Source organism: Manacus candei, unplaced genomic scaffold (assembly GCF_025592945.1).
Source record: "Manacus candei isolate 608988 ecotype Guabito, Panama unplaced genomic scaffold, ASM2559294v1 h1tg000037l, whole genome shotgun sequence".
NCBI classification, from domain to species: Eukaryota; Metazoa; Chordata; class Aves; order Passeriformes; family Pipridae; genus Manacus; species Manacus candei.
In genome coordinates this window covers 114094-137519 of record NW_026138085.1, presented here as the reverse complement: position 1 = coordinate 137519, position 23426 = coordinate 114094, and the positions used below count along the sequence as shown (strand labels likewise).

General features: G+C 51.3%; 1 protein-coding gene across 2 annotated transcripts in view; it reads right to left on the bottom strand.

The window, feature by feature from the left end:
- The window catches only part of FGF18 (fibroblast growth factor 18), a 73553-nt gene extending 50711 nt beyond the window's left edge, over positions 1 to 22842 (bottom strand). Inside the window, exons 1-3 of one of the 2 annotated variants that reach the window (XM_051793823.1) lie at positions 22787 to 22842; positions 21711 to 21988; positions 21382 to 21418 (exon numbers count right to left, since the gene is read on the bottom strand). In XM_051793823.1, the coding sequence (XP_051649783.1) occupies positions 21382 to 21418; positions 21711 to 21742 (69 nt within the window). In that variant the 5' untranslated portion in view covers positions 21743 to 21988; positions 22787 to 22842. Of the gene's footprint in view, positions 1 to 21381; positions 21419 to 21710; positions 21989 to 22454; positions 22491 to 22786 lie in introns of those variants that run through there. The other variant, XM_051793822.1, reaches the window with a different exon arrangement.
- Positions 22843 to 23426: the final 584 nt, after the last annotated feature.

Genomic DNA, 23426 nt, shown 5'->3' with positions numbered 1-23426 from the left:
TTCTAGAGAAAGATGATGCCACCTTCAAAAAAAACAAGTTTCCCCTTTTAATAATGGAATGAGCCGTAGCCAGAACTGTGAAAACACACTATTGGTGAGATGGTGACATTTTAAACTTGCTCCACCCTGGGAAATGGTTAATTCTGAGGAGGAGCAGGATTTCAGCCTTGATTAATGGCTTTTAGAACCCCAGCCGTCCAGTCAGCGCTGCCCACACTGCACAGCTTGTCACCAGAGCGCTGCCCAAGTGCTGCAGTGCAGCTCTCAAATGCCCCACCACCCCCATCCTCCCCATCTCCACCTGCATCTGCCTGTTCTCACCAACTCAGAACCAGGCCACTGCCAGCAGCCCCTAGGTCACATTATTACTGCCATCCATCCCCACGAGCAGCCGCAGCTCAGCAGCCCTAACAAGCCAGTCCACCCTCTGGCACCTGTGCTGTGTTGTGGTGCAGCAGCACCAAAGGGGCCAAGACAGAGCCCCCTCCCAGCACACAAAGGCAGCTCTTTCCCAGCTGGGACCAGTTCCTGCTACCTGTGCTGACCAAAGCAAACAACCCCGTGCATCTCAGCTGAGGGAGATCTGCAGGACGCCACCACTTGCCACGAGCTCTCGACAGTTTTGAGTCTCCAGAAGTACAATTCAGATCTTAAGTCTTTTTATTATTTTCTCCAGTTGAAATATATCCTTTTTTTTTTGTTTCGTTTAGTTAAGGGCTGGTGTTATTTTACCACAGCAATCCATCAGGCAAGGAGCAAGCAGGGCTCTTTCTTTCTTCCTTTCTTTCTTTGTCTTTCTTTCTTTTTTAATGCTTGTTATATCTCTGCTATATACTTCCTCTCCACATAGAAATATCCCTTCAAAGCTTGATATTATTGAGCAGCTTTCAACCATGCCCAGCAGAGCCATGTATTCTCTGCATTTGTCTGGCCTTTGTTTCTAGGAATGAAATACCAATGGCTGAACAGTGTGACTTCGTTTCACTCCTTCATTCCAATACTTGTTCTATTTCTATCCCACTGGGTCAAACTCACCTATTGTGAGACCTCACCGATTTCAATTACATCAGGGATTAATTTGTTCCATTGCGTTGAAGCTGTTAATACAATCCTGGCTGGCTCTAGATTAGAAAAGGCACGGTGAGACCTCCCTCGCAGGCAGTGTGTTTAACAGCAGTCTTGATCTTCAGTTTTGTTCGGCAGTGGGGTGTTTTTTTCTTCCCTTTGTGCCTCTTTGCCCCTCTTTTCACAATCTTCCCCTTCCTTTTTAAATTGCCCTTATCAGAACTGGGTGGTCCTTCTGACTTCCACTGTGACTGGCAATGTGTTGCCTCCCAGAGCCGCTGCCCAGGGCTTGAGAGGGAGGTCAGCGCTGGAAGGACGGTCCGACCTGACACCACACAGATATGACCACTCCAGCTTTGGCACCTCATCTCCCCCAGTACTGGATTTCGGAGGGTCACTGCAGGTCCCCATGGACCCAAAGGGAACTGCAGGTGCTCGGTTCTGCAGCTCCAACCCTTGGCCAACTGCCTGTCGACCGAGGTCTCCAGGGGAGAACGGAGATGCTCCGTGTGGGAGATGCACACGCTGACGTGTGTTTGTCAAGCGGCTCTGGTTGTCCTGTCCACGATTCCCAAACTGGGACACAAGACCGTGACAGAGCTTTAAAATGTCCCTGTGGTCTCATAGGACATCTCTGATATCAGTGATATGACAGATCCTGACTCGAAATTGTGCTTATTCATGTGATTTTGTCTCAGGGGGAGACGCCGGTGCAGGGCAACTCAGGGCCCGCGTCAGTGCAAAGCAGTTCAGCTCTGCTTGAGTGCTACAACTCCCTCCCACAAAATCCACTGCTTTTCATTTGAAAAAGAATCCAACCATATCTTAGCGAACTGTATTTTTGGGAAACAATGTGATGATTCCAAAATAATAAGAACAAGAGTTTCAAGAGATAAGCAGAAGGAAAATTAGAGGACATTAAAATCAAACAAACAGCTCAACATATTCCTCTCATGCTTACTGAATCCATTAAATTTCCATGGTGGTTTCATGAGGTCACCTCAGGCTTCCATGGGGCAGCTCTGTGCAGCCTGGGCTACAGGAGCTTGCAAGCATTAATGCTGGAGCTGTCAAACTCAACAGACAGAATTTGGACAGGCTGGGTTCCAGGGCTCCAAATTTGTTCCCATGTTCAGCACCCAGTTTTCCAAAATGTACAACATTCTCATTTACTACTGCACTGTTTAATTTTTTTTTATTGGAGAAAACATAGCAATAAGCTGGACTGTTTATTTAACTCTGTTAATTTAACTGTTTATTTAACTCTGCCACTCACCTTAGACCTTGGCAGAGCCATCCAGGGACAGGGTGAAACCCCCACGTTCCAGACACTGCCCCACCTGCCATCTCCCAGTCCAATCACCCACTCAGGTCTCACCCCTTTGGTGCCAGGTATTCCTGGACAGCACTTCCTTGTACCTGCCCGGCTTGGACGTGGATGGTGTCTGATCATGGCAACCCAAGTCTTGGTGCCAGCAGAAACCCTCACACCTCCACAGCCCCGAGACCTCCCTGCATGTGCATTGCTCTGGACACAGAATCACAGAATGCTCTGACCTGGAAGGGACCCACAGGGATCATTGAGTCCAGCTCCTGGCCCTGCCCAGGACACCCCAACAATCCCACCCCATCCCTGAGAGCATTGTCCAAACACTCCTTGAGCTCTGGCAGGTTTGGTGCTGTGCCCACTGCCCTGGGGAGCCTGGTCAGTGCCCAACCACCCTCTGGGGGAAGAACCTTTTCCTCAGATCCAACCTAAACTTCCCTGACACATCCTACCATGAAGATCAAACTCACCCTGAGACACAGAGCCCATGGAGAAAAGAGAGGATCGGCTCTGGATGATGTGTTACACTCCCAGCAGCTCTCACAGTCCTGATCTACAAAAATTACTGCTTCCTCAACCCTTAGCTCTTCAAAATATCCCCCTCTATGGTTGAAATCTGCCGTGGTTTCTTCCAGGTGGTTTTGCTGGGGATGGGCTAAGCTCCCATCGCTGCCACTTCACCACAGTCATTTCCAATGCTATCAAGTTCAGTGAGGGCAAACCAAAACCCAAAACAATTCCCCCCCTTCCTGCCATGCCTCCCACAGGGTGCACTCTCTGCTCAGGGGCAAGTTTCCATATTCATTTGCTCTGCTGATCAGTGGCAACGTCCTTCAGACTTCGCATGCGCCACAGTCAACCCTGCACCCCCGAATGGCCCTGTCCTGCTGCCACCACTCCTCGCTGCTCACACCAGGACACACATATTTCTCAGAAGTGGTTTCATGCCCATATCCCTCCTCACTGCATGAGTGTTGCTGAAAAGAAATCTACAGCAGGCTTTGCAGAACAACTCCAATCAACCCCTGTGAGACCGCGGATCAGGGAGCTTGGCATGCTACAACTGCCTTCGCTACCTTAACACAACAAAACTTTTCTTGCTGAAATAAACTGCCCTGATATGCAGGAATTAAACCCATTCTGCAATTCAGCCTGTTGCAAAGAGTTGTCTGCTAGTGGTTTCAAGCAGTTGAAACAGGCATTCAAGAAATAAAACCTTGAGAGAAAACCGTTAAGTCTCACCAGCCCAAAACACAGGAGGAGTGAACGTGGTCCCCGGCGCAGCAGCAGTGCAGCACCCTGTGTGCATCACCCACCCAGCGTGCGTGGAGGAGGAGGCCCTTTTTGCAGCAGACCTAGCAGCCAACTTACTCCTGAGCAACTTAAAAGCCTTTGCCCAAGGCACGGGGAGCTCTGCAAAGGTGAGAAACAAGGGTGAGGGTCTGCCCCCCTCCCCCAGGGTGCTGCTGGCTGAGCACACGGTCTGTGCCCAGCACCCTCCGCTCCTCGCCCTGTTTCACACACCGCAGTGGAGGAGCCTGGCTTGGCAGGTGGGGCTGCAGTGAAGACCAGGTCAGTGCTCCCAGCAGGATGCTCCTGGAACAAAAGCTGCAGCACCCCACTAAAAATACTTACCAGCAATTTGTCTGTCTCTTCAAACGAGACCTGAGCCCAATTGCTGACAAACCTGCCAGGTTCAAAGCACTCCTGACCTTTTCTCCCCTTCCCTCCACCAGCAGCAACCTCTTGCCAGGGCAGATGCTCCAGCTGCAAACCCATTTGGCCACAGCAGCAGGGCAGAATGGAAACCCCAAGCCCACTCCCCTGAAACTGGTCAGGGGTTTTCCAAACCCTGGAAAAAGGCAGAGTCATTTGTCGCGAGGGCTTAAAACGCCAGTTTAAAGCACAGGCCCGCCAGGTTCAAGGTGACCTGCTCCTCTGCTCAATACCAGCACAGACAAGACCTCCACAAAAACAGGAGCAAAAGCACAAGACATGGAAAACCCAAAGGATACTCAGGAAACGCTGCCATCAGAAGGAGAAGGAATATCATCAGAGACCAACCTCCCCAAAACGGAATAAACATTTGCAGGGGCAGCACCGCAGCAGATCCCATACTTATCCTGGGAGCTCCTTTCATCCCGGACCCCTGACATCCTCCAAGGAACACACAGATCCCTGCTCCCACTGCAGAAAAGCAACTCCCTCTAGGGTAAAACCCGGCAACTGCCGAGCAGTGCACACCAGTTCAGGGCAGGATTCCCAAAATACCTTTTTGCACTGCATTTGCAAAGCAAACAGAGATGTGGCTAACAACTGTCTCCACAGCAGCTCCCAAGAACTGACCTCACGTGAGAGGTGGCTTCTCCAAAAGCCCACAGCTTATTCAGCAGAGATGCCTGGGGACTTGATTGAATTATCCCAGACCACTTCTCCTCTATCACATTTCCTCTCTGGAAACCTTTTACTAAACTCCAATTGGTCCCAGTCCTGCTCATTCTGGCAAGATAACACTCAGTGACCCTCTGCAGGAATGATGCCAAGGACAGGGACCTCCTCAGATGTCCCTGCTCACTCATCCCATGATTTGGCAGCCTCTACACCATGCTGGAATATAAGAAAATGGTTGTGCCCAAGGACAGGGAGGTTAATCCATCTAACAATAACTGGAGGTCATTCAGGGGATTTACTGAAATTGCAGGAGTCATTCAGCTGGGAACACTTGTGCTGCTGGTACCTCACTTCTGCCCTGGTTCACCCCCACTAGCCTGTTTCCACTTTTTTCATGCCTGCTGCTAGGATGGCTGACATTAGCTGTTTGAGACTCAAAATCCCTCCCATAGTCTGAACCCTCCCCTACTACACTTCAGGCTTGTCTTCTCCATCATTCAACCAAGCTGCTTCTTCACTCCCACAGTCTCCAACAGCACTGCTCTGAAGGGAGACTTGCAAGGTTAGAGCAAGTATCAAATCCATGTTATGGAAACTATCAAACCACCACTGGAAACTGGGAAATACACAGCAGCCTCCATGGTTACAGGTCTCCTCAACACCAGCCTACTACTATTAGTTACTGAGGGGGAAAAGTCTGGTCTCTCTGGGCTGATCTCACTTTCAGGGCTTAATTCCAACATGCAGGGGGGATGCCTAGCTTGGGGATGGGCTTTCTGGGCTCTCCATGCTGACCCAGTGAAACAAAGCCTGTGAGAGCAGGGCTTGTGTGGCCCAATGTGGCTGACACATGGCCAGGGGTCACTGTGGACCTGCCCTTACCCAGGCTGATCCAGAGCTTTTAGGCCTTTAGAGTCAAAACAGGAAAAAGAGTTGTATGTGAACATCTCTGCAAATTTCAAGCTATGATTCAGAGATACAGTGACTTCTCCTCGGGTCTAAAAACCCAATAAAATACCAACCACCAATGGGCATTTATTTTTTCCCCTCCATTTCTCATGTGTCAAGGATGCTGGCAGTATGTAATGACATGTTCTCTGTCCTTGGACATCACCCACCATATCCAAATTGACTATTAGATAAGCTCTAACTTCAGATACTGTTGCAAGAGCCAGGGGCACAACCCTTGCTTTTTAAAAGAGCAACGTACACAGCTGTACCAAACCCCAAAATTTTCAGAAAGGGGACAGAGATGACATAAGATCCATCTGCCCTGTAACTGCAGGGGCCAAGAGGTGCCCAGCACTGCTGTGCCCAAGGCAGACTTAGGTGTGGAAACGACATTGGAGGCTCCTGAGCAGGAGAGGGAAGGGAATGGGGACAACAGCACAGCACAATCCAGCAGCAGAACAATTCCCAGGAACTGGAATTGTACTGGAGCTCCTGGAACCCACTGAGGCCTCTTAAAGGCAAGATCCTGGGGCACCAGTGTTGAGGAAGAGCAGTCAGGGTGAAAAGTGGAGTAGGGCAGCAAATCACCTGAAACTAAATGGCAATTTGTGAAATGACTGCCATGGAGATGAGCTGCCCCTTGTCCTTCAAACACCTTTTCCCCATTTCAGTTGCCCACTTTGCCAACCCATTGCTGACAAGTTTCATTGCTTCCTCTTTCTCTTCCAAAGTTACTGTGACCAAGTACTTGCAATATTAGAGTTGCTCCTGCATAGATCCCTGCCTATGTACATGAGAAATGTCTTTCTTCACGCAAGTCTTGCAAGCTATTTCTGGAATAGGGCTTTTCAGAGGTGATTTTGATTAGTAATTTGATCAGTTATTTGAAACTTAAGATGCAAGATTTCCTTTGTCTCCGTAATGGAGATATTTTCTTTTGATCTTGCTTTATGCTTTGCTTGCCTTGCAAAACCTATTTCGTGAACTGTAAGGCAGGATGGAGCTCTCTGGATGTTCCATGAACTCCCAGATGAACCCCATGGGAGCCTTGGCGACATAGGAGGTGGACAGAACCAAATTCCATTTGTAAATGTCCTACGTGCTTTAAATAAATCTATTCAAATCAATTTACCTCAAAAGACCCACTTCTATTTAGCAAAACTCAATCAATTATAGTCATTATTAACAATCTTTTCTATTTCCTATCATTTCCCTAGGGTGGCACTACCTGTAAACATGGTCTGAGATGCAGAACTTCCTGCAATGATCAGAAAGCGTGACTTCACATCAAAAACATCCCCAACGTAAAACCAAGATGTTAAAAAATGTTTGTATTCTGTGAACAAAGTGTATGGCCAGCTCTGAAAGCTTCAAGGGAAAAAGAAGAGATAGGCACCACCTCTGTTCCAGCACTGGCACCCAAGACGCTCCTCACCAAGCCTGGAGCTCTCACAAGCCTGCAGAGAAGGTGCCAACCCTTTCCCTCCTGCCCCTGCCAGACGTGGTCATAGCAAACTGAGAGGGAAGTAAGCACTGAAGCGACCTAAACCCAAGGCACATTTGAGGAGATGTGCTCCTGCATCTCCCAATTCATTACTGCCCTCCCCACAACAATACTCCGGTCCCCTCGCTGCTGCTCTCAGCCTGCTCTACACATTGGCACAGTCCTGCAAGACTTGCTGGCACCATCCCAGACATGAGAAAAATGGCTTTGGAGCAGCAACTGAGGGCTGCCAGTCACACCAGCTTGGTACCTGCTAAAAAAAGAGTCGAGCATCTATTTGGTGCTCCTGGTTTCCCTCTGTGAAAATCCTGCTGCCACAGGGTCCCCTAGTTGAGGAATCACAGAATCACAGAATGGTCTGGGTTGGAAGGGACCTTAAAGATCACCCAGTCCCACCCCCCTGCCACGGACAGGGACACCTTTCATTAGACCAGGTTGCTCCAAGCCCTGTCCAGCCTGGCCTTGGACACTTCCAGAGATGGAGCAGCCACAGCTTCTCTGGGCAACCTGTGCCAGGGCCTCACCACTCTCATAGTAAAGAATTTTTTCCTAATATCCAATCTAAACCTACTCTCTGTCAGTACGAAGCCATTCCCCCCTTGTCCTGTTACTACATACCCTTGTAAATAGTCTCTCTCCATCTTTCTTGTGGGCTCTCTTCAGTGCTTCGCCACTGCCTGCTCCTGCTTGTGGACTGATCAATTCTGCTTACACGAGTTCCCCCCAACGACAGCCCCAGCCTGCTGTCCTGGGCCAGTGGGCTTGAGGAGCATTTTCACTCTGAGTTGTCAACTCTGCTCCAGGCTGCTCTATGGAGCACCACAAAACCCATCAGCATTTAGAGAGAGCAATAAAAAATATCCTGGCTGGGTTGTTCTGTAAAGGCTCTTCCTCCAGCACAGCTAGGATCGCCCCATACCTGCCAGCAGCCATGGAACTTCTTCCCCAAAAGTGCTTTGAAATACATTCTCAAGCCCTATTATCTCTCCTGTTTATACCACGCTCCCTCTATTATCAAGAAATCTCCGAGTAATTTATAAGCCCACAAGCTCCTGCACTAACAGGCAATAAATCGCATTTACAAACCCCATCACCTACTGTTCCGAGGGCTGCAGTGCCGGGCGGGCGTGGGGCTGGACGAAGAGGGTGAAGGGAGCAGCTGCCTCCCCAGCCCCTGCACACCCCGGGGTGTTCCGAGGAGAAGGCAGCTCTGTTCCACACCCCTGGATGTTTATTTTTTAAGTATCCGGAGAGGATTCCAGCCAGTGTCCTACCTCACTGTGTTCTCCCCATCCGACCCCAATACAAGCACACAAAAGAGGGTTTTCTTTTCACAAAATCAAACCAAAGGAGGAGGATGTTTTTGGCTATTTTCCTCGAGGAAAGAGGTTGCCCATCTAATAATCCCTAAATGGGCAGAGGGTTGTTGGGCTTTCATGTATGCCTCTGAGCCTCCCCTTGCCGTGCCAGGTCGCTGGTTTTCTTTTCCACAGAATTGCAAAACCCCTGAATAACAAGGTTTGTGCATGGAAGTGCTGACACAACCCTTAACTACAGCATCCTGAACATGATACCAGAATAAGGACGCTCCCTGTGTGGCCCAGCCTATGGATAAATAAAGCATTTCAGCAGCCAGTGCCGACAGATCATAAACCTCCACGAGCCTAAATACCAACAACTCAAAAAGATTAGAGGGCTTACGGGCAAGGCAGGCTGAGATGATTTAGAGTTGAGGTGGAAGGGTCATTATTGCTGAATAGGTGGGGGTGAGTGGGCCACAGAAATCAATAAACCATTCTGCTCCCAGGGAAGGAAGGGGCCACGCTAATTGTGCAAACACACATTTTCCATTTGAGGCTGGAGATCTCCGACTCACCCAACACAGATGGATACAGGGAACTCGCACCGTCTTGCAGAGGAACAAGGACCACACCCCGTGGCACATGTCCCAGGAGCTCTGTCACTCAGAACAGAGCACACCTAAGCCCCTTACTGGGCACAACCCGCTGCTGGAGGCAGCTTCAAATGCATGCAGACCCAGGCGATGTTCAGCTTATTAATTCCATTTTCTACGAAGTTAATACATAGCTGGGATAAGTATCTTGGTTGCTTTCAGCATCACCATCAAGTCAGAGCTTTTCCAGTGCCCAGTTCTAGCCTTGCACAACCACCCGGCAGGTCCTGCCAGCACCGGTTACCTTCAAGTAACAAAGTTTCCCAAGAAAACTTTGGGACTGGCTTCATCCCTGATAAAATAACCCCATTTGGAAGTTTCCACACTGGCATCAGTGATGGAGGTGGTCACAACATTAGGCACAACAGATCGCTGTGTCCTGCAGCGAAAACAGACCCAAAGCTTTGCAGACAGGTTTCCAGGCACACAGCTGCTGAGGCACAGAGTTCAAAGGCAGCAAGCAATTCCTCCTTTGCCAGAGAAGAGAGAATCTTCTCCTTTGGTTCCCCCCATTCCCCATTCTTTCTACCTTTTTTCCGCACTTTCTTTCTAGGGAACACAGTAAAGACAAAAGACACCAGCTTTGGAGAGTGAAGCCTCTTTAAAAACAGAATGAATCTATACTGTACAAATAAATAAGTACTTGCACCTAATGGGCATAAGTACCCAAAAGCCCACCTTGGGACACACTGCAGGAGGTGGTCCAGGGAACCAGTGGGCAGTGGCAATGCCTGTTATTCCCATGAAGAAGCCTGAACTCACAAGCACGTACAGGTACAAATGGTGAGGATCTTCACTCCTGCCGATCAGAACCGGGAGCTGGAGCTAGTGGTAAAGTACAGGAACCTGCTCTGGTCCCCCTGTGTGAGCCAGTGTCCTCCTCTCTGCCTTTCCGAAGGTATTTAAATAAAACACTCTCTAGATCAGTTAATAAATGCTTGAAGTTTGCCCAGCTCATGTCAAGCTTACAGCTTGCAGTTAATGGATTTCAACTTTACTTGGGATTTTGAGAGTTTTTAACACCAGTAATTTCATCTTCCCTCCAGAAATAAATTCCTCAATGGTTTCACTGCAAAAATATTCCCAAGAATGGACAATTCTGCTGCTCGTGTACTAAAGACAGCACAAAAAAAAAATCAGATTACTATTGAGCTTTATCAAAAATATGGCATAAAGCATGTGTTGACTTTAATCCAAACCAAACTGTCAATCTGCCTTCAGGATCCGATCTAACAAACGCACGAGCCTAGGGTCAGAAAAGAAAAGCAGAGTTTGTCTTCTAATAAAAGATTTGTTCCAATCTCTATTAGCCACGCTTCTGCCTGGAAATATTTACACTGCAAACACCAGACAAATAGGATTTCTTATCTTTCTGCTTTGTTGAGTCGGGGAAAAGTTTCATTTGTTATTAATTAATTTAGATTGCAGGTTTCCTATTTTCAGAGAACAATTCTCAACAGTTTTGGAAAATAAATCTGGTTTTGAAACATTTTAAATGGGGGAAAAAAGAAAGAAGTGTTAAAATCACTCCAGTTTGGGCTGCTGCATCCCCACACATTTTGCTTCACCCACTGCCAGTCACCAGCAGTGGGAAGAAATGCTTCTGAGGTGAAATTCAGGCCAGGCATGGGCAAACACAGACATGAGACCTTATGGCATGAGGTTCCCCAGGAGCCCTTTCTTAGAGGCACCCGCATCCATTCCTACAGCCCCGGGATGCCACGAAGCACCGTGCCTCGTCCCAGACATGCCCAGTTCCCTGGTTGGTCTGGGAATGCCCACAGCTGTCCCTCACCTGGGCCCAGCACCCAGCACAGAGCAGCTCTGCCAGCTCAGCCTTCCTGGCCCGGGGCAGAGTTAGCGCACATTTCATTTAGAAGTGAAACCCCCCAACTCAGCCTGGTGGTGCTCAGCTTCTTGGCACGCATGGTGATGGTGCACGCTGGGGAAATCAGGCTCCCAGAAAGAAATCTAAGCTGAGCAAATAAATTCCATTTTCTTGTTTGCTACATTTAAACAGCAATTAAATTCCTATTACCTACTCTTTCAACATAAACAGCACAAAGCCCTCTGCATCACTGGCAGACTGCTCCCATTTATTACAAGCAAGAGGGAATGGCTTTAAACTAAAAGAGGAGAGATTTAGATTAGATGTTAGGAAGAAATTCTTTACTCACAGGGTGGTGAGGCCCTGGCACAAATTGCCTAGAAATCACAGAATCACAGAATATTCTGAATTAGAAGGGACCATTAAGGATCATCAAAGTCCAACTCCTGGCCCTGCCCAGGACACCCCAACAATCCCACCCCATCCTTGAGAGCGTTGTCCAAACCCTCCTGGAGCTCTGGCAGCGTTGGGGCTGTGCCCACTGCCCTGGGGAGCCTGGGCAGTGCCCAACCAGCCTCTGGGGGAAGAACCTTTGCCTGACATCCAACCTAAATCTCTCCGGACACAGCTCCAGCTGTTCCCTCAGGCCCTGTCCCTGCTCACACAGAGCAGAGATGGAGCTGCCCCTCAGGAGGAGCTGCAGACCCCGGTGAGGTCTGACCTCAGCCTCCTCCTCTCCAGCTGAACACACCAAGTGCTCTCAGCCGCTCCTGGTATGGCCCCTCCATGCCCTTCACCATCCTTGTGTCCCTCCTTTGGACACTTTCTAACAGATTTAGATCTTTTTTATATTGTGGCACCCAAAACTGCCCTGGTTGTCCCTCCTGGCTGCCAGGGCACTGCTGACTCAGGGCCAACAGGCCACTGACCGGGATCCCCAGGGCCCTTTCCCAGCACTGCTTTCCAGCCTCTCATTCCCAGTCTGTCTGCACAGCTGGGGTTGCCTCATCCCGGGCAGAATCCAGCACTTCGCCTTGTTGAACTTCCTATGCTTGGTGATTCCCAGCCCTTGGATCTGTCCAGGTCTCTCTGCAGGGCCTCCCTGCCTTCGAGGGAGTCAACAGCTCCTCCCAATTTTGTATCGTCCACAAACTTACTTAGTATCTCTTAAAGTTTTGCATCCAAGTCATTTATTAAGATGTTGAAGAGCTCTGGGCCTAAGAAGCTGTGGCTGCCCCATCCCTGGAAGTGTTCAAGGCCAGGTTGGATGGGGCTTGGAGCAACCTGATGAATGGCAGCAGGTTGAAATAAGGTGGTCTTTAAGGTCCCTTCCAACCCAAACCATTCTGTGCTTCTATGATAAGCAGGGCAGACTCTCCATGCTGTCCAGGCCTAGCCAGCACCGCCAGGCAAAGCTGCCCTCACTCCTCCCTTCCAACCTGGGATGTACCAGCTTTGCTGGTCATTGAAAGCCCTGATGGTGAAACATGCACACCTGTTTTTCACCACAACATTTCCTATTCCCAAGGCCCATGGTCAGGCTGGCTGATCATACAGCAGGATGCCCAACATGGAGTTTCACATCTAATTTTGGATGAAGTCTGTAGAAGAACCGCCTGCTCCCCAGGATAAAGATGCCATGTGTATGCAGCCTCCTGTAACAGGCCTCAGCCACCAGAGCTGTTGGTTCTCTATTGATTGCTGGGGGGCTGTTTTCTATTCCGATCTCAGCTGGTCAGAAGTCTCCCCAATCACCGCAAGGTCACGACCATGGGGTCAGAAACCTGCACTACATAGATCATAATTTATTTTACAGCTAATCAATACCACTCTGCACCATGCAGTCTTACAGTACAGCCTCACACTGAGGGACTGATGCTATTCATATGGGATTGTAACCTTACGGCCTGGGAGCTTAAGGGGGTCAAAACCAGCTTCCATGTTAGAGCTGGAGAACAAGGCTGGAAGTGGAGCACACACTCCACTTGCTGTTGGTTTGTACATTCCTATAACCCCATCAAATTCCACCTATGATTTGAATGCAACTTGGAAAAGGAAATATGATTATCTGATCAGGATTGTATCCAACACTCCAATGGGAAAAGCCATGGAGCAGCACCATCAGCAGATCACCCAAGGTTTGACAGGAGAGAAGTGACCCCAGCCCCTGTGATTGCAGTACTGCGGTGCCAGCCTTCCAGACCATCCTTCTCCTCAAAAAAAGCATCAGAGAAGCAGCAAAATGCCTTTCTATTAATAATGTTCTTCTTCCCATTTTCTAATTTATATACCCATCCCACCAGCCATGCCCACAGGCACCCAGCGCACATGCTACAGCCTAGTTATTTACCAGGCTCACCATTGCTCCCTGCATTTTTCTGTTAATTCTGGATTTCTGTGCAAGAGTAGTTCAGGGCATTCCAAAAGATACAACAGCTTTTTAACAAGCTGTCCTTCAAAACGATGCCAAAGATAGTATTTTAGAAGGAAAGAAAGGGATTTGAAATATGCAGCAAGAGAAAAAGGAACTGAGAGGACTAAAGAGTGCTGGGAATACCTTGTAGGAAGAGCAATGCATTAATTGCTGCATCCTGGTATTTGTATCCATGCAATATGTACTTCCCTGGGACCTGCACCAATTCATCAGCCTCAACATGATTTGTATTATAAAAGAGAAATCACAGGGTGCACTTGGCCCCTGACCACTCTGCTTCCCCTCAGGGCCATCCCCTTGCTGTTTCAGGATCCAGCCCCCCTCAGTCTGGCCACTGTTGGGGGCCCTGGCTCTGCCTGGGGCAAGTCCCAGCTCCCGCAGTCTGCCCCATCTTCCATCTCAGTGCAGCCCACGGACTGGACTCCATCTCATCACCTGTCATCAGTGCTGAACTGTTCCCCACTGCCTGCTTCTTATCACAGAATCATTTACTTTGGAAAAACCCTCTAAGATCATTGAGTCAACTGTTAACCCAGCATTGCCAGGCCCATTGCTAAACCATGTCCCCAAATGCCATATCCACACATCTTTTGAACACTTCCAGGCATGGGCAGCCTTCCACTGCTTGACAACCCTTTCATTGAAGACATTTTTCCTAATATCCCATCTAAACCTGCTCTGGTGCAACCTGAAGCCTTTTATCCCAATGCCACAGCCTTAGATCTTCCCCCTTCCTCCCACTGCCTCCAAAGCAATGTTCATCTCAGCTGGCATCACCAGCGAACTCGACAGCACCCACCCAGCTACAGCCAGAAAGCTGAAGAAGCACTGAGACAGGAGCTATGTGCAGGAGGATGAATCAGACACTGTTAAAGCACCCTAAGGTCTGGAGGTTAAAGGCATTCTGGGTTTCCCAGCAGCACCATCCCTTTTCCATGGGCTGCAGCAGAATCAAGCTGGTAACTTCATGAAAAAGCAAATGCAGGCCGTGAGCAGGGTGTGAGTAGAGTCCAAAGGAGGAGGATGTGCTGTCACTACGTGGACAACACTGCCATGTGGTTCAGCCTGAAATCCAGCTATTTGTGCAGGCAGAGCAGGCAGGGAGCTGTGGAAGCGGTGGCCAGGGAACCCAGCCCCACATGGAAGTAGCAGGGACGCAGATCTGCAGCCTGCCCTTGGCCGAGGGAGAAGATTGGCACGTAGGCTCCCACCCACTGCAGCCCCTAGGGCGGCAAGGAGCTCACACAAAGGGAAATACACAGACCATGACAGGCTAAGCCCCCTCCTTCCTCTCTGTTCCCCTTTCTTTCTCTTCATGCTATGGCAAGGCTGCTGAATGGGAATAGGAAAATACTTTGGCAGAGCCAGTCTTTTCTATTTGGGAGGGTTTTTTTATATACTTTCCCTCCAGCTGCTTTGCTGGATGCCTAATCCTCCATAGACATCTGGGGAGGTATCAGGACACAGAAGTGACATACCAGGTAGGCAGCTCGATGCACAGCTCTGCATAATTTCTGCTGGTACCTGCTGTTATGGCACAGCAGGTGATCAAACCACAAAAATCCAGGGAAAGAAAGAAAAAAAAAAATCATGTTCAGACTTGTTGGGGCCACAGATACACAGGTGAAAGCCCCCTGACCTAAGAAGCAGAGCACAGGAAGGTACATCTCTCAGGCAGGAGGGTGTTTTGGTGCCTCCCTGGGCCCAGGGCTTCCAGCTGCCCCAGCACAACCTACCCCAGCCTTCCCCAGGACCAGAGCAGTTTCCAGAGACCCCAGGCAGAGGCCCTGGCAGCAGGTATCATTCTTCACCAACCTCTACCCAGGCAACAACAGCAACCACTCCTCTTCTCCCTTTTCAAATCATGATGTTTCCTGAATGTATTTTTCACCTGCATTTATCACAACTGATATCTAGAGTACCCATATCTGGGGGAAAATGAAGCAAAAGCAGTTCAGCAATGGAGGAGAGAGCACAATGGGTTTTCTCAACTCCTAAGGAAAGGAAGAGAAACAATAAAATGCTCCCAAGGATCTGGGAGTAGATAGATCCAAAAACATGATTTTCAGTCCCGGGGGAGTCTCTCTCGAGCTCAGCCTCCTGCAGCAGAGAGAGATACGCACTCACCCAGCTCACCAGCTATCACCTTACAGCAAAATCGGATATTCTGAGCGGCTGCCCAAGCCCCCCAGTGCTGTTCATCTTACCTGAGCCCCCTGAAGTCACTCCCAACAAAGGACCCACCACCAGCATCGCCACATCCCAAAAGCACCCACACAGCTTTGAAGCGACACTTCCTTTGCCTTGTGGCCTTTGCCCGTTCCACTCTTTTCCCTCCCGCCTCAGAATGCTGTGGCCAAGCAAAAACCAGTTTTGAGTTTGAGCTGCCATCCCTCCTGCAAAACCCCACAGCACTCTGAACCCCGCAGCATTTGCCTCTGTCCAGGTGCAACAAGGAAAGCAAAACCAAAATTAAATACAACCCCCATGCTGCATCCAGCTCTCTGAAACAGGGGAAATCCGAACCTCACAGGTACCCCTTCTGTGTGCTCTGCGCAACAACACCTGCGCCCTTCTCTGTTTCTCTGAAGCAACTTGCGTACCTCTGGAGCTTCGGAAAAGCAAACTGCACACACAGGGGTGCACACTGAAGCCTCCTAGCAGCAGCTCTGCTCTGCTGCCCGTTGTCACAGCAACAGCCACAGGGGATGCTGTGCCCATTGCCACAGCACACCCAAGCCCCCAAATGCTGAAGAAGCTCAAGTTTGTGTCAGCCTCACTAGGGTGGGAATCTGGAAACAGCTTAGTCCTTGCACATCTTCCTGCTAAACATGCGTTTGAGGGGTCTTTCTGGCAGATAACTTGCCCCAGCACACTGAGGGGCTAGAGACTGTCAGAAGCAGAGGCAGGGCGTGCCCAGGGCAGGCAACCAAAGCCAGCGGTGGGGCACAGGTTGCACACTCTCACCCCTGTAGGAGCAAGACCCACGTTTGCATTCGCTCCATGCTAATCTCAGTCTCGCTTCTCCCACTCCTCCCAAGTGTGCATCAGCACAAGCACGAGCCCAGTGCCACTCAGCAGGGCTTCCAGCCCAGGCAACTGCTCCAACATGCATCCTCTTCCTCCACAAGCCTGAGCTCTTCAAAGATCAGGAGGCAGAAACAGGACACGAGGGGCAGCTTCAGGACACAGAACTTCATAGAAGGGTGCATTGAGTCAGCAGCAGGGAACAAAAATCCCTTGTGGCAAGCAGCAAAGTTGTTTCTTGGAGAGCAAGGGGGTTTGAAACTGGAACAAACGATTTAATATGCAACCAGACCCTGTCTCTGCAGCTTGTGGGTCAGCAGAGCCACACAGGCAGGCACTTCATATGCTGTCTTAAGTCCAGCAGCAGCAAGGAGCCAGAGCTGTGGACCATCTCATCAACTCCAGCCTATGACGGGGTCATGCACTGCAACATTGCTGAGCTCCTCTGCTAATTAAATCAGGTTTTGCTCATGCAGTTTCCCTGGTCTTCTCATTGCCTAGTAATTGTCAGATGCAATCAGAAAAATCAACAGAGAGCTGTCTAGCCTTTCCCAGACCACCTTTGCCATATTCTGTCCTTCTCAGCATGACTTCTACACCCTCGCAGAGCAGGAGGCAGGTGCTGGCATGGGGATCCTGTGCTGAGGCTTGGTGGTCCTGGTCCAGGCTGAGCAGAGATGTCAGACAAAGATCACTGAGCCTGGGAGCCCCAGGGCTCTGGGTCCAGCTGAGTCTTGGCATGCAGTGGACCTCAAGGATGGGAGCAGCACGAGGTTCCACTCGCCCTGTCCCACAGTGCAGGCTTCGGGAGCAATGTGGTGATGCCCAAACTCCACCCCTGGCAGTACACACAGCCGTGGCTGCTGTGCCAGAAGAGACACTGTGCCACCCAATGGCGGGCGAAGACAGGTGGCTTCCCATCCACAGGGAAGGTAGACATGAGAATGGTGCAGTCCAGCACCTTCCTTCAGTGCCATGACAAGCACTGTCACCAGGAGGGGCAGGGCAGGGCAGGGACCTGTGGCACTGCTGCACACCTGCAGAAGGGGCAGCCAGGCAAGGCAGGCCAGGCAGGCTGTGATCAGGACCACCTCTTGCTTCTCCACAACACTGTCCCCAGTGCCATGTGGCAGCACTCGCCACTCGTCCTCCTTGTCCTGGGAAGGACGGCTGTGGAGCAGCAGACAGGGAGAGGGGAGGGAGTTGCTCAGCAGGCTCACGCCTCCAACATGTGCCGCACGCAGCTCCGCCAGACCGCAGGATCTGGCTCGCTGAATGCGTGGAAGCAACACTTCTCCGTGTCTCCCTACAAAGCCCCAAACAATAACTGTCTGTCGCTGCACAGGAGCTTAGGAGAAACATAAGTTGCTATTGGCATGGTGCACGGCAGCCTTCCTCTTACACAACACCAGCAGATGTGAAAATAGCCCAGTGCTGCCTTGTGCATTCCTCTGACCTCGTGTTTGCTTCTGGATCAGATTCCAAAGCTGGATCTTAACCTACAAGAGCCATAAAAGCAAAGGATTTGGCCCTATCAGGGACCTCTCATAATCTAAGACAGATGCGCTCCACGTAGAAGAACACGGTGAGGTTTATCAGGGCAGGGAAGAGGCTGAGGCAGGACCACCCTCTGCTCTACAGCACAGCCAGGGCAGCCCCTGCAGCGGCATCGCCCTGTGCTCCGGCTGACAGTGCACTGGAGGTGGCTCAGGGACAGAAGAGTTGGAAGCTCTTGCAAGCCAGGACAGCACTCAAAACCTCGCATTCTACTGCTCAGCCTACACTGAAGCTGCCTCCAGCCCCCACCCGCCCCGGCAAAGGAGGCCCCAAGCCCAATGTCCTAAGGGTCATGGTGCTGCCAGAGTCAGCACAGCTTGGCTGATCCCCTCCAACCGTGCAAGGTGCTCCTGGTATTTCTCACCTGCTGGAAGAGCAGAGACTGACTCCAAAGCCAAACCCAAAATCACCCTGGGAAATACAGAGGGGAAAAGCACGTGGAAGAGAAATTGCTCCTGAAAGTATGAAAAGGTAGCAGGAGAATAAACTGAAGGATGCTAAAGACATGTGATAAGAGGGAGAGATCAGTAACCATCGATGAAAGGGCATCCCTAAGAACAACCTGCATAAATAAATTAATGTCTCCAGGGTCCCCAAGGGTATCCAGTATCTCTGCTTTGGAACTGCAGCAACCCCAAGCAGCAGAGGAACTTCCTAAGATGAAAGAGAAGAAAACAAGACAGGGCTATTGCTGTTGCAGGGGAAGGGATCAGTGAATGAGTTGTCCTCCAGGCAGCTCTGTGAGATACTGGGCTGCTGCCGGGGCTGTGCTGTACCTACACTCCAGCAGTGCTCCCCTCTGACCCAACATGTGTTCATCCCCATGTTTCTTGGTGGAAATGTCACACGACAGAAAAGCCCTGGAGTCTGACTCATCCAGAAGTCTAAATCCTGCTCCTGGAAGCTCCAGACCCTCCAATCTCCCTGTGGCCCAGCCTGGGGAACAGCCCCTCCAGTGCTGCCACAACCTGCCCACAGGTGATGCTGTCCCTGAGCGGGTCACCCACCGGCAGCTGTGCAGGTGGGCTTGGAGTCTACAAGAAAGTTTTTAGCCAGCAGTGAGCCACTGACCACCAACTGCAGGCAGCTCACACATCAACGCACCGCAGGTTCGTACACGAGGAACTAACAGAAGACACAGAACAGCCAAGCCGTGGTGTTTTGCCCTCCAGCCCCACACACGCTGGAGAGATTTCTACCTCTGCACACAAAGCCACGGGGTAACAGGCAGCAGCAGAGGAGCATAATTCTAAGACTAACACATAGGGCAACCCGCAGATCACGGCTTGAACAGGAGGGCGAAAGGTGGCCTTAGAATATAATCCACTTCAGGAGCTCTTAAATCTCTCCAATACAACACAGAGCCCTTTAAGCAAAACTAAACAACTTCCTTTAGACTAAATAAATATTAAACCTAAGTGATGCATTAATTTACTCCAGTTCACCAAAGGCTAACTCCTACCCAAACTGATCATTATAAAAGAAATCCTATAATCCCTCGCTCCCATTCAGGCTCAAAACATGTAATCCCGTGAATAAATCCAGAAAGAAAGTGTAACAAAACGGGCAATAAAAACTTACAGCATTCACATCTTTTCATCTACCATTAATACTGTAAACACTCACTCGAAGGCCCTCGAGTATGACTAATCTAATGTTTTGGCTCCCAACCCTGATCGCCGAAGGAGCTCCACTCTCACTGTGACACCCAGCAAGCTCCGCTGCCCTCCAGCCACAGCCAGGACACCCCTGGAGTGCCCAGCGCAGCCATCCCCACCTCACATCCCACAGAATGCTGCAAAATCAGCACGAAATGGAGCAAGTATGGTTCTAATAGCACCAGAGCGCAGAGCTTTCTTTTTTTCCCCCCTTTTTTTTTTATTATTTTATTGCTTTGGAAGCCTGCAAGCTCCAACTGTATAAATGCCAATAACTTTGTTTTAAGGCTGCTGAAGTAAGAGATCAGATTTTAGCAAGTGCTTTCCAGGCATCCAGCCAAACTTTTTCTGATTCACTAAAAGCACCAAAGGGAGGGGGAAAGGGAGGGGGTCGGAGGGCTGATTAACTTCAGTTACCGCACAAGCACAAAAAAATGTCTCCCCGTTGCAAAGGGTGCTGGCGCTGTGAGCCCTGTGTAGCCTGTTATTCCTTGAGCTTGAAAAAAAATGCACCAGAGAAATAGAGCAAACACCTTCCAACTGCAGGGTAATTTACAGCTGTGGATCCTCTCCTGCTGAGGAGGCTACTCCACCGGGGGAGGCTCTGCTGGCGTTGGGTTCAAGCTGCAGTTTTTGGTGGGGATGAGGAAGAAAATGTGACTGGGGATTTTTTTGATGGGTGGGGGACCAGGGATGGGGCTGGTCTGGGTTTTAGCTTAGCCAGAGGGACAGAGCCCCCTCCAAGGCTGTGGCTGTGCTCATCCAGGACCATCCCTTGCTGCTGATGGGGATCTGGAGAGGGTGAGCAGGTGCAATCCTGGCCAACACATCACACGGGGCCAAGGGATGGCACAGGCATCCCCCAGTCCTGGGGGGATAGTGGGCTGGAGCCACTGGAGCAGCGGCACCTGCTCTGCCCAGCCCCGCAGCTGGGTCTGCTCCAGGATGCCCAGCTAAAATCCCTGAGGCAGTGAGGTGTGTGGCCATGGGGCTGCTGGGGGGCAGCTGCCATCCCCATCCCCATCCCCATCCCGCGGGCGCCTGGGCTGCAGAGCTTCGCCGCTCAGGGTGTTCCTCCAACGGCTTCATTCCTGCCGAGGCAGGATCAAAGGCTGGAGCTGACTTGGACGGCGTTCTACTGAATAATGGGGAGGGAGCACACAGCCTCCTTCTCCTGGCTAAGGAAACTCGTGTTTTTCAAAGTATCAGTTTTTGGGAGCAAGTTCTCAAAGAGGGAAAGGGGGAAAAAAAAAAAAGAAGGAAAAGAAAAGAAAGAAAAAAAATAAAAAAGAGAGCGAGCAGGAGAGCGCCTGCTCTTCCAAAGCAAGTGCATCAATCAACATCGTGCAAGGAGAGTCCAGCACTCCCTCTCACATCATTAGCCAGGCTAATGCACTCCAGAGGATCCCGCTACGGCAGGCTACCGGCGCACCGGCTGCTCCTCAGCCTCGCACCGGCGGCAGAGCACAACCGGGCACGGAACGGGAGCTGAGGGCGAGGGGCAGTCCCGGTCCAGGGCAAGTGACACTCCAGCACCTGGTGTGGGGCTCGGTTTAATACGGCTATAAAAACTAGAGGGAAACAAGTGAAAGCCCCAGCCAAACCTGCCTGGCACTCGAGGTCAGCACGCCGCCTTTGTTTCTATTTTACAACCAAAAGCGAGAGAGGACAGAAAGGACACGTACCTGTACCTGAAAGCACAGCAGCAGGAAATGTAAACATCTGGAGAAGAGAAAAAAAAAAAGGCAACAAAAGATCAAATGATGTGGTAAAATGGTTAAAGTTGGGGGGGTTTGCTTTTTTTTTTTTTTTTTGCTTTGTTTTTGTTTGCAATTTTTTAAAGGGCACAGAGCGATGCTCTGCTTATAGAAAGGCTCGGGTCCCAATTACCACCTGGTTGCAAGGAAAATGCAACCGGAGACTCCAGAACGAAAGTTTAAAAAAAATTTAAAGTATTTTTTAAAATTTAAAAATAAAAATAAAAAAATGTTTAGAAATATGTCATAATCCTTACAGGCAAGTGCAGGCTGAGAGCAGTGAATACATCGCTGGGCGAGGAGGGGGTTGGCCGGCGGCTGGTCGCTAGCGGAGCGCAGTCCCCCGCCGCCGCGCTGACATGGGAGCGATCCGGCCGGCGAGCTCCGATCCGCGCCGCGCAGCTCCGCGCCGCTCCGCGCCGCCGGGAAGTTGTGGTACCGCCCGCTCTGCCTCCGCCGAGTGACTCGTCAGGCATCAGCTCTCCTCTCCCCCTGTCTCTCCTCCTCCTCCTCCTCTCCCTCTCTCTCTCTCCGCCTTTGGGGGGATGAAGGTGCTTATTGTCAGTAACTTCCGATCATCAGCAAGTGCCCCCCCGCGCCCCCCCGGGCCGGGCCGGCCCCGCCGGGCGGATGGAGCCTCTCGGCCGCCGCCGCGCCCCGCTCCGGGCTGCGCCCCGCGCCCGCTCCGCGCTGCGGGCGGGCGGCATCGCGGGGCGCGGAGCGGGAGGCGGGATCCGCCCGGGCGGCCCCCGGGGCTGGCACCGCCTGCGCGGAGGGGGCACCGCCCGGCCCGAGGGTAGCGCCAGCCCGGGAAGCCTTTTTTTGAAAAATGAGGAAGGGAGGGGGCTCCGGCTGCCCCGCGCCCTCCCCGGCCCGACGGAGCGGGCGGCGCCGCTGCTCGCCCGGAACGCGAGGGGTCCGCAGCGCCCCAGCACAGCGGCCGCTGCCGCTGCCCCGCTCCGCTAACACGTGTCTCCGCTCCGGGGCCGGTCCGCCCTTACCTCCGAGCGGGCCGGAGCGCGTCCCGGCCCCGGCCGGCCGGCAGCGGGGCCCCGGCAGCCCCGGCGCGGCCCCCGCGGGCCGGGACACCCGCGCGGTGCATGGCCCGGCTCCGCTCCCGCGGCGGGACGCGGACACCGGTCAGGCAGTGCCGGGCTCGGCCGGGCCCCGCTCCGCACGGCTCGCCTGCCCTCCAGCGGCCGCTCCGCCGCCCCGCACCGCCCGGCCCGCCGAGCCGCTTCCCCCGCCTCGCGTTTGGGGAGTTTTGATGGGTTTCGTTTGGTTTTTTTTTTTTGTTGTTGTTTTTTTTTTTTATGTTAAGAAAAAAACTCACACACTGAGAGCGTGTGGTAACTCTTTCCCCGTGTCTGAAAGCTCGTTTATAGCAGACAAGATGCCAGGAACCGTTAACCTCCACGCATAGCCGAAGTCTCCACAGAGCGCCCAACGTCAGTTAACACCTTATTAAGTGAGAACATAACCACAGCTCAGAACGCTGAGCTTTCCAAATTCTCCACTCGAATAACAGCATCGGAACAGGGTGTCGGGCCCAGCTGCTCCCACTGCTGCAGGGACTGAGGCACTTGCTCCCCTGGCACCCTCAGCCAAAATCAAGTAGCATCTTTAATCTCTGGAGTTCATCACTGGGGTTTTTCAGCCCATGGTTTCAGGCCCAAGAGGCACAGAAAACATAAAGAAGTTTTAAGACAGTGATCAAAGTAAGTCCTTACAAAACCTCCAGCACTAACACCCACCTATCTACCGGACTTCACACTTCTGGTCTTCTAAATCTGCAAGTCAAAAAAAAAAAAAAAATCCAAACTGCTCTCAGTTTTGCTGATGTCACCAACATCAGAGACCCCAGGCATCCCTGTCACGGCGGTCCCACAGCACCTTGCCACAACTGAAAGCTGTTTTCACAGGTGCCCAAGACCATCAGAGCCACCATCCTGAACCCTACAAGTTGAGCTCAC